Source organism: Cololabis saira, chromosome 14 (genome assembly GCF_033807715.1).
Source record: "Cololabis saira isolate AMF1-May2022 chromosome 14, fColSai1.1, whole genome shotgun sequence".
In the NCBI taxonomy this organism is placed as follows: Eukaryota; Metazoa; Chordata; class Actinopteri; order Beloniformes; family Belonidae; genus Cololabis; species Cololabis saira.
In genome coordinates this window covers 17,284,013-17,301,712 of record NC_084600.1, presented here as the reverse complement: position 1 = coordinate 17,301,712, position 17,700 = coordinate 17,284,013, and the positions used below count along the sequence as shown (strand labels likewise).

The window sequence follows — 17,700 nt, the reverse complement described above, 5'->3', positions numbered from 1 at the left end:
AATCGGGATGGCACATAGTATTTCCCACAGCATTCTTTTTTTCTTAATTTTTATTACATAATTACAGGACATTTTGAAAAAAAAGGCATATACTGTAATTTCTCAGGTAAATACAACCTCAGTATTTACCTAATACTAAGATCTTAATACAATTAGATTTTTTTAAAATGATCTTTATGCCAAAAAACAGAAGACTAAAAGAGGGGATGATAGATTTTGTATGACAGCATATTTTTGTGATTTCCCACTTTTGGCAAGTGATGCTTTATGTGCCACACTCACCTTCGCCCTGATTCAGGTGGGAAAGCATTTGCATTTGCTGATGCAATCAACGGATGTGGTAAGTAGATTCCTAGCTTGCTGATAAACAGATTTCACAAATAATCCAAGTTTATTCAACATGAGCCAAACACATTTAAAAGGTTTACACTATAATGGCTAGAAAACAGTGTCATCATTGTGTGATACAAATAGTCTTATACTGGTTCATGTTTTCTAACCTGGTCTGTGCGTTGAGTTTCTAAACTGGCTCCGGGATCTTCTGCCCTCTAGTGGCTAAACTTTAACAAACCGATGAAGACTTTTATGCCCAATGTTAGTTAATTTACTAAACATTTATATAAATCTAGATTAAAATGAAAATAAAACTATTAAAATGTGCCCTCTCTTAGCGTCTCATGGTTTTATATAATGTCTGTTTCAAAACACAAGTTGCTTCACATCTGACAAATAGAATAACAGCTTGTTTTAATTGTCTATGATGATATATATCAACCAGTTGGATTTTCCTGGTTTGCATCACTTCTCATGGAAGTGGATTTAAGTTTGGTTTTTGACTAAGTCAAGTCTGGCTAAGTGTTTTCCCAACACTGGTGTCTTGCCTTCTGTATGGTAATGCACATAGGCCAATAAGTGCTGGGTTAAAATTGTTTGAGGTTCTGAATAAACGTATTGTTTTGTAATTTCCTTGATTATTTTTGTTTTTGTCCATCGTGAGGCGGTGGAGAAAAACTTCACATCTATGCTTTTACATCGTAAATACTCTGGATGACACTGCCTCCTATGAGTCCATGATTATTCAGTAGCATTACAATGGGACTATGTCATGCGGTCTCTTTTTGATCAGTGAGACAAAAACTCCTGGATGTTGTCCAGGAGCCTTGAATGATTGTGGCATGTGCAACAGCCAAGTGTCTAAAAATCCCTTGAGCTCTGTCCAGTTGTGAATGTAGTGCGGCTGCACCACATTAAAGCATGTATTGTCTCACCAAGTTCAATGGTTCATGCACTTTATAGGCTGTTTGAACAAACCAATAAAGCTGTCAAAGTGAGAGGCTGTTTGGGGCGTATAGTTTGGAGATTTGTAGGCTGCATATAAGCTGTCACAGATGCATATCGATCCTCCGTGTCTTCTCCTTCAGATATTTAACATGCATGTGTTGCTGGTGTCGACTGGGCTTCGACTTCCTTTAAAAGCTCCACCCAACATCAGTTTTAATCATCTTAACTTGAAATTCCCCCGAAAGCAGTTCCTGAAAGCACATGTGATGTGACACTTCTTGCAGTTGTCCATCAGGTGGTGATGTCTGTGCACATTTTAGTGTTATGAGACATTAGTCCCTGCTTGTCCTTATCTGTACTACTGCTCTCCTAAATAAAGGATAACTCGACTGGTGTCTGGTCGGGGAGGTATTTATTTTCATATCCCTGTAGGACTGAGAGGGGCAGGCAATACGTTTCTCCACTGTGGGGTGAGTGAATAGCTCGGGTTCACAGCTATGTCTTACTTCCTGTTTTCATATTAGCACCATCATGTCAAACAGGTAATGGAAGGAACTCAAGGAATTGAAGGGCTGCCTTGGAAAGTAAAATCAAGTTAGGAAATTTTACAAATGGAGGGGGGTTATACTAAAATAAAAAAAAAAGTCATGATGATGAAGAGTAGCATACAGTTGCTGAAACTTGGGGCTTGCTCTCTGATTCAGTGGTGAGCAGAACTGGCGGGCTTGTGAAGAGCAGAACTGGGTGGTTTGTTCACAGCAGTCGGGGAAGAGCCGGCGTTTTCAGAAATGCTGTGGGTATTTCGTCACGCGTGACTGCGTAACACCTTGAGTGGGGACACGGCCGAACCCACTCAGGGAACTTCCTGGATTATAACACAGAACTGGTGGGTGGGGACGTCTTGATTGCACTTAAAAGTCATAATCAGAGCAAATTCACAGGATTTTGGAAAAGATTGATGCATTCTGACCCTGGTGCAAGTATTATTTCCCATGATAATAGTATTTTTGCTCTTAATCATTCCCCATGACCATATTTGAGGCAGCTTAACATTTTGCTAGAACGATACATTCCCGCTCCTCATTTCTCTGTTAATGCAGCAGCAACAGTAACCGAGAGAAAAAGCTGGTATAAACTGAACTAAATTTGTTTTTAAGACACCTCCAACTCAACTTTCCAGGGCTTCTTTCTCTTGTTCCATATGAACATAATATTTGACCCCGGTTTGCACCTTGACCTCTGCAGTTTCACTGTTTATTTTGCAATGCCTGCGCATTTTACACCGCACACACAATCAGGGTAAGTAATGAACACACATTTATTTATTTGAACAATGCAAACCCAGTTCTAGGACTAAAACCGTGTTAGTCTTCCCACGCTTCAGCCCTCATGAGCAGATTGCATGGTTGGGGGGGGGTTGCTCGCCCTCCCTACCCGAAGGGATGCCCCTCGGAAATCCTGGCCAGTAAAGTAGATGGGATCAGACTGTTCAGAGTCTAATTTTAATCTCAGGCTGCGAGCGCCATGCTACATGTGGTGTCCTGGCTGTCTTATAGTACAACCGTTTAAACGGCTTAAGAGCGTGTCATGTCGGGGAAGGATCCTGCTGTCCTCAGCTCTGATAGCCACGCCACAACTGTGTGATCGATATTCACGCTTTACATATTAATATGCAGTTATTTGAATGGTCATATCTTGTACTAGTATGAATTTAATTTCTTTGGTTTGCTTGAATGATGCTTATTACTCACCAAAGATAAGCCATTTTCCGGTTTCATCTCAGAGGGAAACAAACTCTTGGAAAGAGCAGCAGCAAAAACAAAGGGGGAAGAGGGATCTTCAGATGTCTTTTTAAGTGCATAAGGTAAATTATTTACATTTCATCTTCACCAAGTAGTCACAGGAATAATCAGTTGATCACAAGAGATGTTGTTGTGCAGTTGCAGCACGTGATGGCTGACAGATGACAGACAAATTGTATAAAAGGGTGTAAAATTAACATAAGAAAATACAAAACAAACATCAATAGGTCCTATTGTTGTTTGGAAAATGTTGTTTCCATCGTTAGTTTTTGTTATCTGTCACAACAGATAAATGAATCCTTATTCTAATCTTTTTGGTGCTTTTACGTGTATAATTGTTATGTAATTTGAGGGCTGATGTCTCTAAAACATGAACCGTGGGTATCATATCCCTTTTTTAGGTTTTATTTTGATCCCTCTGTTGCCACATACAGCAAGTTAATTTCAAAGACAAAGAGGAGCTGAAACTGACATCATGTCCTGATGGCAATGTCACCATCAAATCTGTGCCGTCAGAGCGGCAGGCCAGAAACAACGGCTTCACAAATGCATGGAGTTTGACGGATTTGCAATTCCCTGATAAATCTGCCTTTACTTAAAATTTAAATCCAGAGGCATCAATAGTGTATTTATTATTATTTGCTATTTTCAGATGATTGGAGGCTAACTCTGTGGTATACCAAAGATTTAGGGTGAAGTTTCTTATTCCTTTTTCACTTCCGCACTGCCCGGTTTGTTATATGCGTCCACATGAGACTCCACTTTAGACTGGTATGTTGCCCAGTGCAAGAAACATATCTATTTTTGCTGAAATCAGAAGATCGAGAGGAGGAGCACAAGACTGAGAGGGGTGACTCATGTTTCATTGTATAATACAGTTATATTAGAAGAAGGAACATCTCACTCTCATCGCAGCACTTGTTCAGCATTTCATTTCATTTCATGTATTTATTTAGAAAGGGACAACGCACGTTAATTAACATGAGCACTTGAGTCCATCATGTAAATGTGCCAGATTTAGCCATACAGGCTAATTTACATCTGCAGTCCCTGGCAGGTTGATGGTATATATAAAAAACATTGAAAGAGAACACACTAAAACACTAGAGCGCAGAGTACAAACAATTAGTAAAACCATGACATAACTCTGAATAATGACAAACAACATAAATGAAGAACAAGAGCACACAGCAGCTTCATGGTTGTGATTCCTAACAACGAATGCATAAGCTGCGTATGAGAACAAAATATGAACTTTGGTCTTAAAAATGGTGGACAAAATATCAGTCCGTCATTTTTTTGTTGCACATTATTACATATTTAATTTGTATTCATGTATGTGATCAGAATTAAGTGGTCACTATTAGTTTGCAGTGAAGGAGGAGATAAATAAAAACAAAAAAAAATATCAGATGATCACCATGCGGCATAAAGTTGAAACATTTGTTATAATTATTATCAGAGAATAAGAGAGAGAAGAATAGAACTTTTTTTTGTCATTTGCAATTTTAGGGTGATGAAAAGTGAATTTTGCACAGTTTTGGAAGATTTGACCTCTCAAATAAGATCTTATTCAGAATGTAAAGGCTTAAGCCTTGATCATCATCATTCTGGTTACAAAACGTCATGTAATGCAGTTTTTAATGCCGTACATAACTCCTAAAATGTTTTCCCAACAATTCGGCGGCCGTGGATTATTCCACGCAGCTGTCTGCCATCTCAAAATCAAGACGACTGAAGCCCTCAAAGCAGGAGAAGTAATGACTGCAGTGAAATATATTCAGACACTCACTTCCTCAGTGTCAAACTGTGATTATGAAATGTGAGCTTACGGGAAAAGCGAAGGTCAGGTTAAGGTCGAGAAGACCAAGAAATTCGAGAAAAAGCAAATCGGAGCCTTATTTCGGCACAAAAGACATTTAGCCGATTGCTGTTTTCAGCAGCAACTGCTGAAATATAAATCCCAGATTTCCCTGAGATTTTCAATGGAAAAAAATTCCTTCCATCCTTGCTGTATAATGTAATAATTATAGATCCATATCCAAACAACCATGGTGGAAGTGAACTAGAATGTTGACTACAATTAGAAAAGATGGGTTCAGCAAAAAAAGTGGAGAATATAATCAAAAGAACATTTTCAACTTTTAAACATGGGGGAGGGGCTATCATGTTTTGGCATTGTGTAGCAGTCAGTGGCATTAGCAGTACTTCATTATCACTGAGGGAGAAATGATTGATTCAATAAGCACCATATTCCATTCATCCAAAAAAACGCTGAAGCTGAGACTCAAATTGAAGATGTTTTTATTGATTGTACAGTGCTGTGACTTACACATAATTAAAAAAATTCAGTTCAAATTAAAAAACACTTTCTTAATCCCTGCAGTTACTGATATACCTGTTGATATGCATAAACATTGTTAATCCAAGGAAGGCCAGGAATTTGACTGAACCAAAAGACTTTTGAGTAACAGGTGATAAAAACTATCCCAAAGAGAGCTGAGCAATTTAGCTTGTGATAAAATGTCCTTAGACGGAATGATACTTGACAATGGGTGTGTTTTCTTTCTTTCTTTTTAATTTTTGGAGTGGGGAACTTCATTATCAGTTTCACATTTATTTTTGGTATCAATGGCAAGCAAAATTCAGATGAAAAAATATAAAAATATTGGAGTATACTTTAGTTGATGCAGTCCTCTCTGCATGAACCAGTAGTCTACTTATCACATGTTCAAACTAATTTCCCCTCCAGAGCTTACAGTGCATCAGTTTTGCCTAACACATAGTAATTACAGTGTGTGGTGAGGAGGTGAAAGGGGGTGATTATTATTGTAGGCCAAAGGTGCTCCAGTGTTATTAGACCAGTCTGTCTCTGCCATTTTACAACCGTGGTGAACCAGTGCAGGAAAAGGGGAAGTAGCATGCCCAAATTTCCCCACAGAACTCCTGTAATGCACATGGTTTGATTATCCTATGATCATCATCTGGATCGTTGTTATTGAGTATGCCTTCTTCACAAAGGCTATGTGTTTTATATGTTACATGAAGACGGGCATCATGGTGGCCTGGTATTTAGCGCTGTTTCCTTACAGGAGGTTCCCGGTTCGGATCTTGGCCGGGGCCTTTCTGTGAGGGGTGCTTGTGTGAGTTTTTCTCTGGTTTACCTCTGCAGTCCAACAACACACATTTTGAGCTAATGAGTGATTCCAGATTGCCCATAGGAGTGAGTGTTAAAATGTGTGCTTTGTGTATTACCCTGCAATGGACTAGTGACCGGTCAATGGTGTGCCCCTGCCTCCTGCCCAAAGAGAGCTGGGATAGGCTCCGGTGGACTGAGGAAAGTTATTGCACAGAACCAACATACAAATGAACTCTGTTCCTTATAGACATACCAGGAGGTCATATGTGCAAAGCTGCATGTGCAACATGGGTTTTTCATTTCAGACTTCACTAAAGGAAAAAGCACAGGCATTGCACATAGAGAAAAAAAATGACTTTGGGAATGGGGGTCTCAATAAGCCATTACAATGACGATGAATCAGCTTGTATGATTCTCAGGTTCATCGTAGGGGAGAAATTGTGTGCTGACCAAAGCAAAGCTATTAATTGATTTTCCATTGCCACCAGAAAGCAGGATAGACTTCATTTAACCAGACTTCACAATTAGAGGTCAGAATTTATTCACATTGTCATACACGGGTATCTTTTAAAAAATAAAAAAGTATATGTATAATTATACTGTTTGTATGTGCGTAATGACCACTTTACACCGGTCATGAAATCGCTACACTGGCTTCCAGTGAGTCAAAGGATAGAGTTTAAAATCTTACTGCTGGTCTACAAAGCACTGAATGGTCTTGGACCAAAATACATGCTTGATCTGTTAGTTCCTATGAAGCTCCCAGACCCCTGAGGTTCATCTGGATCTGGTTTGTTGTGTGTCCCAAGAACCAGAACCAAGCAAGGTGAGGTTCAGTTATTCTGCTCCTCACCGGTGGAACAAACTTCCTGTATGAGGTCTGCTCCAACTGTCAGCTCCTTTAAATCAGGCCTAAAAACATTACTGTTTACTGAAGCTACTCTTAAATTAAATACTCACCTGCTGTACTCTGCTGCCCTTACTTTTTAACAACTTGTGCTTTTTTTTGACAAATATTTTTATTGACTTGTTCAATTACAGTACAAAGACACAAAACAAAATAAAACACAACAAGGCACATTAATATGTACAAATAGGCACTTGGAAATATTCCAAATGTTGAGATAACGCTAATGAGTGACCAACATGTACATACACAGATGGAAACACATTGTGTACTTATAGAATGATCCCACCAACCAAAATGTGATCAGTGACCTTATTAGAAATAAACAAGAAGTTGCATATATAAAAAAAAAAGAATAAAAAATATATAATAGAACAGTAGACTACAAAGCTGCAATAAAATCCTCCCCCTCCAGAAATTGCATAAAAGAGCCCCAAATCTTCTCAAATGTGTTATATTTCCCTTTAACAACATATGTAAGTTTCTCTAAAGCAAGGCATTGCAGTAATCCCTCAACCCAACTCTGACTACAACTTGTGCTTTTTATTATTTTACCTATTTTCTTATAATTTTATTTCATTTTATTTGTTATTTAGGCCTACTGTTTAATTGTGTCTTGCCGCTTTTAATGTTGATGTAAAGCACTTTGAATTACCTTGTGTTGAATTGTGCTATAGTACAAATAAACTTGGCTTGCCTTGCCTTGCCTAATATGGTGTACAGCTTTATTATGAGTTAGTATTCCTAACAATAGCAAGCTGAAGATTTCATTCCAAGATAAATTGATAAATTGCATTATGAATCTTGCACTTTTGCCATACCTCCTGCCTTTACAGGTTTTTTTTTCATTATGCACTTTGAGAAAAAAGTGCATATATAAAAATAAGAATATATTATTTTTATTTTTCTCCTGCCTGGCCCTAATACTTTTCTGTAAGATAGCAGCATACACTGTGCTTCAATATTTTGTATAACAAAGTGGTTCTCAAATGGGGGTACGTGTACCCCTGGGGGTACGTGAAGGCACTCCAGGGGGTACGTGAGATTTTAAAATATATGCTTTTTGCATCCATGCAAAAATCCTTTAAAAATACATATTTCATAAATAATTGAGGAAAATATAAGTCTAAATTCATAATATGAATTTTATCTTCAGGAGTAGGCTATTCAACTTATTATCCTAAAACCGCAGAGTATCCCCCACACCAGGATGGTTCCACCTAACCTGTCAAATGCCATCTGGCTTCATCTGTCAATCACTTGGACCAACGATGGAGTCGTGGTTGAAGCATAGCAGCAATATTTTTATGTTTAATAAATCAGTTACTGATGGCACAGTGCTCTGTTTTAGGTCTTTTTTTTTTACAACCAAAAGTGCTTTGCGCTGGTTAGGGGGTACTTGGCTGAAAAAATATTTCACAGGGGGTACATCACTGAAAAAAGGTTGAGGACCACTGGTATAGCACATAAAAGCAAGTAGGGCATTTTTTTAAATGATGAAATGATCTTATTTGTGTGTAGTAAGGGACGTTGGGAAGTGTAGTGCTGAGTGTATCATTGTAGAACTTCATTTCCCAGCGTGCACCGCGCGCCATGATGTTCCCAACAGCTGACAGACGTCGAGGCGTCCGCCAGAGCTGTCGGTGGGAGCTAGTGTATCCTCTCGTCGGAAAGCCCACGCGGAATGAAAATACAAGTCAGGACTTCGGACTGTTTTACGACCCGGACCAGCATCGAGAGCCCTGCCTTAAAAAAATATATCCCTCTGACTCTTATCACCACCCGGGGAGCTGGGGACGGTCGCTGCGTCGCCGCACGGCTGCATATGTGTTGTGGTTGAGCTCCGCGCTTTGACTCCAGCCCTCCCAGCCGTGCCCCAATGCCGAGGCATGGATAGTGCGTCTGCTAGAGGTGGGAAGATGGTCGAGAGCGACGACGGCGGAGGAGGCGCAGCCACGGCCGCGCTACATCACTGCGAACTCATCCAGAACATGATTGACATCTCCATCTCCAGCCTGCAGGGGGTTCGGACCAAGTGCGCCGCCTCCAACGACCTGACACAGCAAGAAATACGCACTTTGGAGGTAACGAGCTGGTCACATATGGCCCAAAAAAGCGTGCAAAAGACGTGTGGTCGAATTGCAGAGTCATGAAGCTCTGTGAGCACATTTTCCTCGCGTACAGGTTGATGCATGAACAGGAAGATGATAATGGTGATTATTATAAGAGAGGGGGGGCTTCAATGTTTAAAACGCTTGAATGATGCATATGTTCTCTTTAATCTGCCAGGAGCTCCTCGCATAGTTCACAGCAGCGCAATGTGCAGCTGAATCCAGCCTGGCCTGATGGCACACATTCAATAATCTGATACTGCACGCATTTATGTTACAGTGCCAGATGCCTATGCAGCTGGGCCTGCAACAAAAGGGAGGGGAGGGGAAGGGGGGTTGGGGGGCACAAGAAAAAGGAAATAAATTTAACCCAGGATGTGTTCCGTGTGCTCATCTGGCCCTTCAAAACGTAGGCAGGCAAGGTGGATGTCCTCCTGCATCTGGATGCAGATTCGGTCTTGTGTTGGGATGACTTGACAACGCTTTGCGCAAGAGCTGTTTGTTTGCGGGGCAACAAATCCCCACCACAGCAGGCTCTGTGATGAGTAAAGTAATCCTTGGTAACGTGAGGCCATCAAGCAAAAGATGTGCACGACATTTAGTCACATATTATTTAAACAAAAAAATGCCATCCACTGGCCTACTTGCCTTTGCTTTAGGATGGTAATTACACAGCTGTAGTTCATGTGATTTGCTGCTTCTTTCTTAATTCTGTGTGGGTTCTGTGTCCTCTTTTGATCTATTTTAAAATTTCCTCTATTTTTTTTAGCTGTCTTTTTGGCAATTTGGGACTGTTCATGAGGGCCCTGCATATGAATCTTCTTCGCTTGTGGTAGTCGCTCTTAAATTGTACAAACTGTATGTTTACTGTTCAGGTTTATGTAATCCAACACAAAAATAGACAAGTAAATGTGTATGTATATATATATATATATATATATATATATATATATACACACATATGCAGGGTGAAAATAATTTTTCATTATATACAGATAGATAGATATCGATATTAGCCTGAAGGATCTCGGACTGATCTCAGACAGTATGCCTTATTTCATAGTATGTTTATAGAAAACTGCCATGGGGGCACATCTATCCCTGTTTCTATCAAAAAGTATGATTGGAAGATGTCACTGTTGTGGGAAATGAATGACGTGAGATATACATGTGAAAAGCTGTGCAATATTACAAGATTGATACTTACAATAATGAGCATCCAGAAAATGGTTGGACACTTCAGGCGTGTTGACAGTCTAAGGACGTGATGGATAGTATAAGGGTTTTCTAGTTCATGGTTTATTTAAGCCTTATACTCGGGTTAAAAGGAATATTCAGTCCTGATTGACTCGAGGCTATCAATTTTCCATGGCTGTTGTATTTCACAATAACTGAACACCTCTTTGAACAATTATACTGTTGCCCCCAAAACCTAATGTTCCAGAAAGTGCAGGGCATTCAGTTTCAGGGACACAGAGACACAATTAACCTCAATATGTTAAAGAATCATGCCTAATTATTAAAGTAGGTCTTTCAAAACATTATTTGCAATTAAATCTGTAGTCTTTGATTGACTTAGGAAAGCAGGCCAGGACTTGAGAAATGACAAACCAATCTCCCCTTTTCAGGTATAACTTTTTATCTACTTTGACTATGTGAGTGTTCTTACAGTTATTTTGTGGCTTCTGAGCTGGTAGTTGGCAAGCTCTTGTTTGGGAACACATTAAAGCTCAAGAAAGCCTGATAATTAAAAGAAAAGGTCAGATTTTTATTAGAAACCACAGATGAAGGTAGACGCAGACAAAAGTGGCTTTGCTTGTTTTTTAAATTTTCCGTTTGAGCTTACCCCATTTCCACTCCCACTGCGTCCTGTGCAGGGGAAGCGAATGAAGCTGAACCTCTGGTTGGGTTTTTCTTTCCTGAAGCGAAGTTCTAGGTTAACAAATGCAAGCCTGAACTGGTAGCGTAGAGCCAACGTGGACTTGTGAAGTCCTGGCCTATCCTAGTCTGCATTCTTCAACTCTTCTTTATTCGTTGTCATGTGTGCCTTGTCAGTGGAACAGGACGTGATCTGGCAGAGTACTTCCTGAGGTATGCTGTTTCGTAAATGCATTTTGCACCGCCATTGTTCTACGTGACAATGGACAGGCAGCAACGCTCTCACATGCTTCTTGAAGACTATAAAAACTGCTCTGAAGTTTTCTTCCTGTGTCTTTGACGGCATTTTAGGGACTATCTCTGAACAGCAGTTGCACAAACAGGGAATATGGTTATCTCAAGTTAGTTCTCATTGTTTTTTGTTTTATTTGCGTGGTTCAGGATCCTTTCCTGGTGTCCTATTGCTTCTTAAGAATCAGAACTACTGAGGACTATACCTTTTGAAATCTGCCGGCTCTGTTCTCACTCATTTGAGGCTGCTACACTGGAAATGGGTATAGTAGACGTTTTCTGGATTATAGCACAGCTGACTGTATGTCTCGGTTATATTTTTTTACATTTCCAAATGTATTGAATTATAATATCGCGGATTTATCTGACGTAAAAAGAGCAGGTATAAACTGGTTAGGAGCAGGTTTAGAGTGCAACTGCTTGGTCATGCTTTTCTTTTTTATCTTGGTTTAATAAATCATGTTTGTATGTGGTGACGTTTCGGAGTAAATTTTAAAAATGCAGCTTTAAGAAGGTATTATGTATGACGCATAGGATTGATGACATGTTGAGTAAAAATTCAAATATATCAGAGACTTAACTACTTTAAATTGTGTAATATTTGTCAGATAAAAAAAAAAAACTAACTAAAAACAATTTGAGCATCACTTGGCATTTTTCATGCTGCCCCCCCATTGGTTTCTTATTGCGGTACTTCTCACAGATGAGTCACTCTAAATACGACAGCAAGCACATTTCCAGTATGTGCTGGGTTTGTTTGCCCTTTTCTGTTTTAATTTCATGTTGTTCTTTCTTCTTTTTTTTTTCTTTTACGTGGTTTTGTGTATTGTTGTTAGAGCATGAACAGCTTGGCCCGCTTTTCATTTTAAATTGCAGAAAGTAACAACTATTTAATTTTTTTTCTCTTTTTGTTTTTTATTAAAGGTTAATGTGTTAAAAGTAAGGGAAGAAACTGATCTCATTTCTTCTCATTTTATTGTTATTTTTAATAAGTTGACAGTTTCCTGAATGAAATGACACACTGATCCAAAATAAGACAGAGCTGCACTGTCACAGCCCCTTTCCGGCAAGTTTTTATTGGTTTTCCCAACTTCTCCTCGAGGCAGCAGGTTTTAAGTGGTGGAGTTTGATTTTACTCCCACGTGGTGTGCTTCTTCTGAAATTTGCATTACCACATTGTGCTAGCCACTTCCAAGAAACAGTGAAAGCTGCATGATGTGGCGATAGATGGTGAGGCTGGATAATTCTACTCAAAGCTGCATCTGGGATTTCAGATTTATCTGCCCTTAGCCAATCAGAACCGTTCAGCCGGAATATGTTCAAATCCCACAACCAGCTGGTCAACTGTTTAATTTTTATCTTAAAATGAGTATTAAAAAAGTGGATCATCTCTGTTACTTTCAGACTTGCTGCAAAACAGCTGTCCTGTCCATTTCTTAGTGGATAAACTGTCCTTATATCAATAACAACCACTTTATTTGTTAAGCGTGTCACCTGTAACTTTCAAAGTCTCAGTGCAGAGGACTTTGAACTAATAATAAGTTTATTTTAGATCGGCCAGTGATTATCAGACAGGCGTGATCATATCAAAGATAATGGCGTGGGTCCGGGTGTCTTGTTAGCAGTCTTTCTGGTGGAGCGAGCAAGAAGGGCTTGAGGGACTGTCTTGACTGGTATGCTGTTTTGCAACTTTCCATGGGTGCACTTTCACTTCTTGCTTTTGCCCTCCTTGATATTTCTCTCATCAAGTGCTTAATCTATTACAAGTAAGCAAGTAATGCATTTCGTGATAAATGTTGGATGACTGAACTTTGAAACCACTGTAATTCTGGATGACTATTTTGTTGACTGCTCTGTTTCCACTGAGATGAAAACAGTGTGTTGGTCCTTTAGTGGCCTGTCATGGTCTGAAAATTCAAGCAAACAACCTCGCCTGCAGCAGTAACGTACTGTACGTACAGCTTCCAGCAGAAGAAGTCAGGACTAAATGTTACCATCACCAAAGGTGTTAAATTGTGAAGGTAATTTTCACAGCTTGTGTGAGGTCAGTGTGCAGAGGGTCATCGTTCACATAATGCACTGGAGTGCAATCAAGAGCATCTTGAACCGGGTTTATTCTCTCATTGATTATTATCATTTATTATTCCTCTTGAACTGTGCCTGTTTTCTCTGCCTTTCCAGTGAGAGGATAATGATCCTGGCCTCTCAAATGGAGTGCTAACTGGTACTTCACTTTTCTCATGCTAATCTGACTCAGCTTGGACTCCATCTGCCTCATCATGCGGCTTCACATATTTTCATTGCTGTTCTTTATATACTTCTCACTTTTGTTTGATCATATCCTCTTGCAGTGGTATAGCAGCTTATGTATTTTGCAAATACTAATTTACATGCTCCAGGCAGCAACAATAACTAAAAAGTCTTCCTTATGGCAGAGCCCAAGTGTTTAGCTTCTGTTTTTCTGAAAGCTTCAGTAAATGAGACGGTTATTAATAACTGCATCTTTTAAAATTCAGTGTCTTTATCTTTTTTGATCAGTGTAGCTCTGTAGTGATTAGCAGACGGCATCATGTCACTCTGTTTTGTCTTCTCATGGTGCTGGAGAGAGTTTGCTGTGCGCTCGTGGTGCGAGCTGTTGTGGCTGCGTCTATATTTAGACATCTTTCTTCCTACGCATTTTCAGGGTTGGTTGTTAAATAAGAAAATCAAATGACGCGCAAAGAGCCTCTGCGCGAGGGTAGAGCAGGCAGGAAAGGGGAGGGGAGAATCAAAGCCAATCCGCTGGGCCCCCTCAGATGACATGACAACCGCTGCTTGTGTGTCTGTCGGAGGCCGAGAAGTCGACAGTAGAGAATGTCACTCACGTTAGCGCGGAGGGGAAACGCAACTCTTGGAAACATCGCCGCTGACCCTGACTCCGTTTCCTTTTTCTTTTTTCCTTGCAGAAGGGGAGGTGTAGTCGATACAAAAGGGCTGCATGATGTGGAAATCAGAGTGGTTGAACAGTGTAGGCAGGCCTTGATCTATTCTTGAACTGACTTGGAATGAGTTGCATTGCATCCTGTAATTTTTAGGTCTGCTTTGCTTCATTTTGTGGTAAAGCTTCGGAGGAGGTGGGGGGGCTGCATCTTGCCTTGGCTTCCACTTAAGACTGATTATACATTAAATTATTGAAAAATATGTTCAATTTCAGAGGACATGTTGAGAATCTGCACTTATTTTAAATAGCCTGAAAGGCCACGTTCAATATTCCTGTTAGACATGACAACATGTGAGCCCTAACAAGGTGTTTGTGTGTGTGTGTTTGTGTGCGTGTGTTTGTGTGTAGGCTGTCAAGGCTTAACAGAAACACACCTTGCACTTACTTGCTGCTCAGTGTCAGCTTACATTTGGTGTAGCGGTGTTGGAGGAGGGGCAGTCGGCCATTGTCTTGCACCGTCGATCGTGCACCCCACAGATCCATCCCCACCCCCCTCTTCCGACCTGACCTCTGCATAACTGGGTTTCGCCATTGTGTTTTTAGTGTGCTAGCGTGTGTGCTGTTTTATGCGTCTGCAGACCTCATTACTGCCTATAACACATCAATGTCGAGGTGGACTTGTTTAACGCTGTTAAAATGAGATGCATACAAAGTAAAGGGGTGCACGGACTACAGCCCACAGATAACCGCAGGCATGGTAATCAGATGTTCCCATCTGACTGATTATAGTGTGAAGTAGCAGATGGCCAAAAATGACAGTTTCTTTAGTCTCTTTACAGTAATAACTAACATGACAACAGAAGAGCTGTTATTCAGACAGCATGCTCTGTGTATCCAGGAGAAATGAGCCGACCTTCCGTGCAAATATCATTTTCTGGAATGGAGCATTGTTGCTCGGTTCGCAGATAGGCCATGCTATCCTTGGCAGGTGCAGCAAAGTGGCTGTGTCAGCAAGAGCCGTGAAAAAACAAGCGAGGCGAGGGATCAGCTCCCAGAGTCTGCTGCGTCAGGCCGGCGGCTGCTGCTGCTGGGTCTCTGCTGGTTGACACACTAGCTGTCACTCATCCCCAACACAGCCGTTGCCATGGAGTTGTTTGGCTGCGCTGACAGGTGGGCTCTGACGCCATTTCTCCTCCCTCCTCCTCCCACTTCCAGGCCAGACGTCAAACGCTGTTTTTTTTTTTTTCTCCTCTGCACCAAAAATAAAACGCAAAGGGGACCTGTCATTATCTCTTGGTTTGCTGGTGTGCCTGGCCGTGCTCTCAGCACAACTGCGCACGTCGCTGATATCAGAGAGGGATTTGGGGACTCGTGTGCTCGTGCGTTCAGACCCATCTTATCTATTTAGGGTCTTAATATGTAAACACACCGGTCATGTTTTACAGCTATTGTCCTGTGGAGACGCTTGATGACATTTGTATGTTGTGATACGTTGTGCATCGGCTCTGTGTTTCACATTTATGGGAAAATCCCACCGATAGGTTGCCGACAACTCAGAGAAGGGGTTGCTAGGCAACCCGACGTCACGGTGCTGCACTAGTGTATAGGGAGGTAAAGAAGGAGGCTAGTCGATTAGCCACGACGGATAAATGCCCTTCTGTTGATCAACATCTTGCTGTTTACTGTGGTGAATGTTGTGGTTTGGAATAGATATGATTATATAATTCATCCCAGTTTCACACGTCGCAGTCCTGCTGGAAACATTGAGTTTGTATTGGTGCCTGTTCGTACCTTCCTCTTTTATTTAACTTTTATTTTCATCGTAACTAATCAGCTTTCATTGCATGGTCCTTGCTTTCAAGAGACTATTCATCCAGACTATTTATTAGTTTCCATTCACCGTTTATGTTCTCTGTGCAGGTAGTAATTGACGAATGGCTGCAAGGCCAAGGTTGACACTCGGAGCATTTACTTCCTCCCTATCCTCCTTCTCTCCTCTCTTTTCATCTCCAGCCTACAGCAAAGATGCTTTTGTTCGATGCCACAAAGTAGCCTTTTTATTTTTTTACGTCCCAAGGCCGCACTCGCAGCGAGTAGCGTGGCCATGCGGGTTTCTGTCTGGCTGGTGAGTGAATGTGTCATGGAGATGGTTGAATGAGCAGAGAAAGACACGCGCTCGCCATTGTTCTCCCCATACTTGAGAGGTACGTGGCGGCTCATGAGCTGGCTGGTGCTGCACTGCTCATTTGAAGGTCTGCCTGCTGTAATGGACTCTTACAGATAGACCACAAGATAAGGACACACTATACAGTCATGCTGAGACGCACCGTCCGAGCCGCTGCAAGCCAACACCATGGGGATTGTTGTGAAACTTAGTCACAGGATAGAGCCCTGCACTTAAACTGAAAGCATTGAAGATTCTCAGTTTTAATTTAATCTAAGGAATAATATAAAATTGAGGTTTTGGGTGTTTGAGCAGAGCAGGGCTATCTGATGCATCTTGTCTCATCTTAAACTCCAGCAAAAAATCGCATTAAGGCTTATCTCATTAATGTGCCAGTTAGCAGATGTAAGCATTAAGAAGAGGAATGGTGTATGAGAGTAGGTTTCTGTGCATCACTACTATTACTCTGAGTGATGTCGACGGGGCTATTTCGGCAGGCAGTCTTTTGGTCTTCTTTTCTCCTCTCTATTCACTCCATTGAGCCATTACAACATGGTCTCCGAGTGAATGCTGTGCACGGAGAGGTAGATGTGATACGAGTGGAAAGAGAGTGCAGCCGCCCCGCTTCTCTAGATGTTCATTTATTCATTCCCTTTACTATAGATAGGCATGATTATGTCAAAATGTGGGGAATCTGTGGCACTTTGTCTCGGACTTAGTGGTGAGAAGGAAGTATAGCACCAAATGCTGCAAACTGGACTGGATTGCGGCAGGCTGCCATTTCTGAGAAATTTTGACGTGACTGGGCTGCTCTTTGTCCCCAAATGCACTTATTTTCTCTGCCAGCACCACAGATGCTCTCGTTAGATGCCCAGCCCACGTACAATTACAGCAGTTTATATCTAATTAGCTGTCTTGTCCGCAGAGGGCACATGGAAACACACTGGTGTTGTCACTGCAGATACTGAGTTCAGAGTGGAAACTTATAAGCGAGTTTGTGTGAGTGAGGACTAATTTGTGCATTTAACTTCATTACATCGGCAGAGCATCTTCTGAGGGAAAATATTTGTGAGATCTGTGTTTCAATTCAACCACAAACATTAGTTATTGTTAAGTGTATCTGATGCAAAAAAAATGGTACTCATAAAAAAGCTATAACCTTTCATTCTGACCAAAGTGCATTTACTGCCTCGACTGTGAAGGACTG

General features: G+C 40.9%; 1 protein-coding gene across 7 annotated transcripts in view; it reads left to right on the top strand.

Moving 5' to 3' along the window:
- Positions 1-1,623: 1,623 nt before the first annotated feature.
- The window catches only part of ksr1a (kinase suppressor of ras 1a), a 32,318-nt gene continuing 16,241 nt past the window's right edge, over positions 1,624-17,700 (top strand). For 4 of the 7 annotated variants that reach the window (XM_061739991.1, XM_061739990.1, XM_061739989.1 and 1 more), the window contains exon 1: positions 8,739-9,213. In XM_061739991.1, coding sequence (XP_061595975.1) covers positions 9,019-9,213 — 195 coding nt within the window. In that variant the 5' untranslated portion in view covers positions 8,739-9,018. Of the gene's footprint in view, positions 1,752-3,065; positions 3,146-8,738; positions 9,214-11,381; positions 11,673-17,700 lie in introns of those variants that run through there. The other 3 variants (XM_061739992.1, XM_061739994.1, XM_061739993.1) reach the window with 3 other exon arrangements.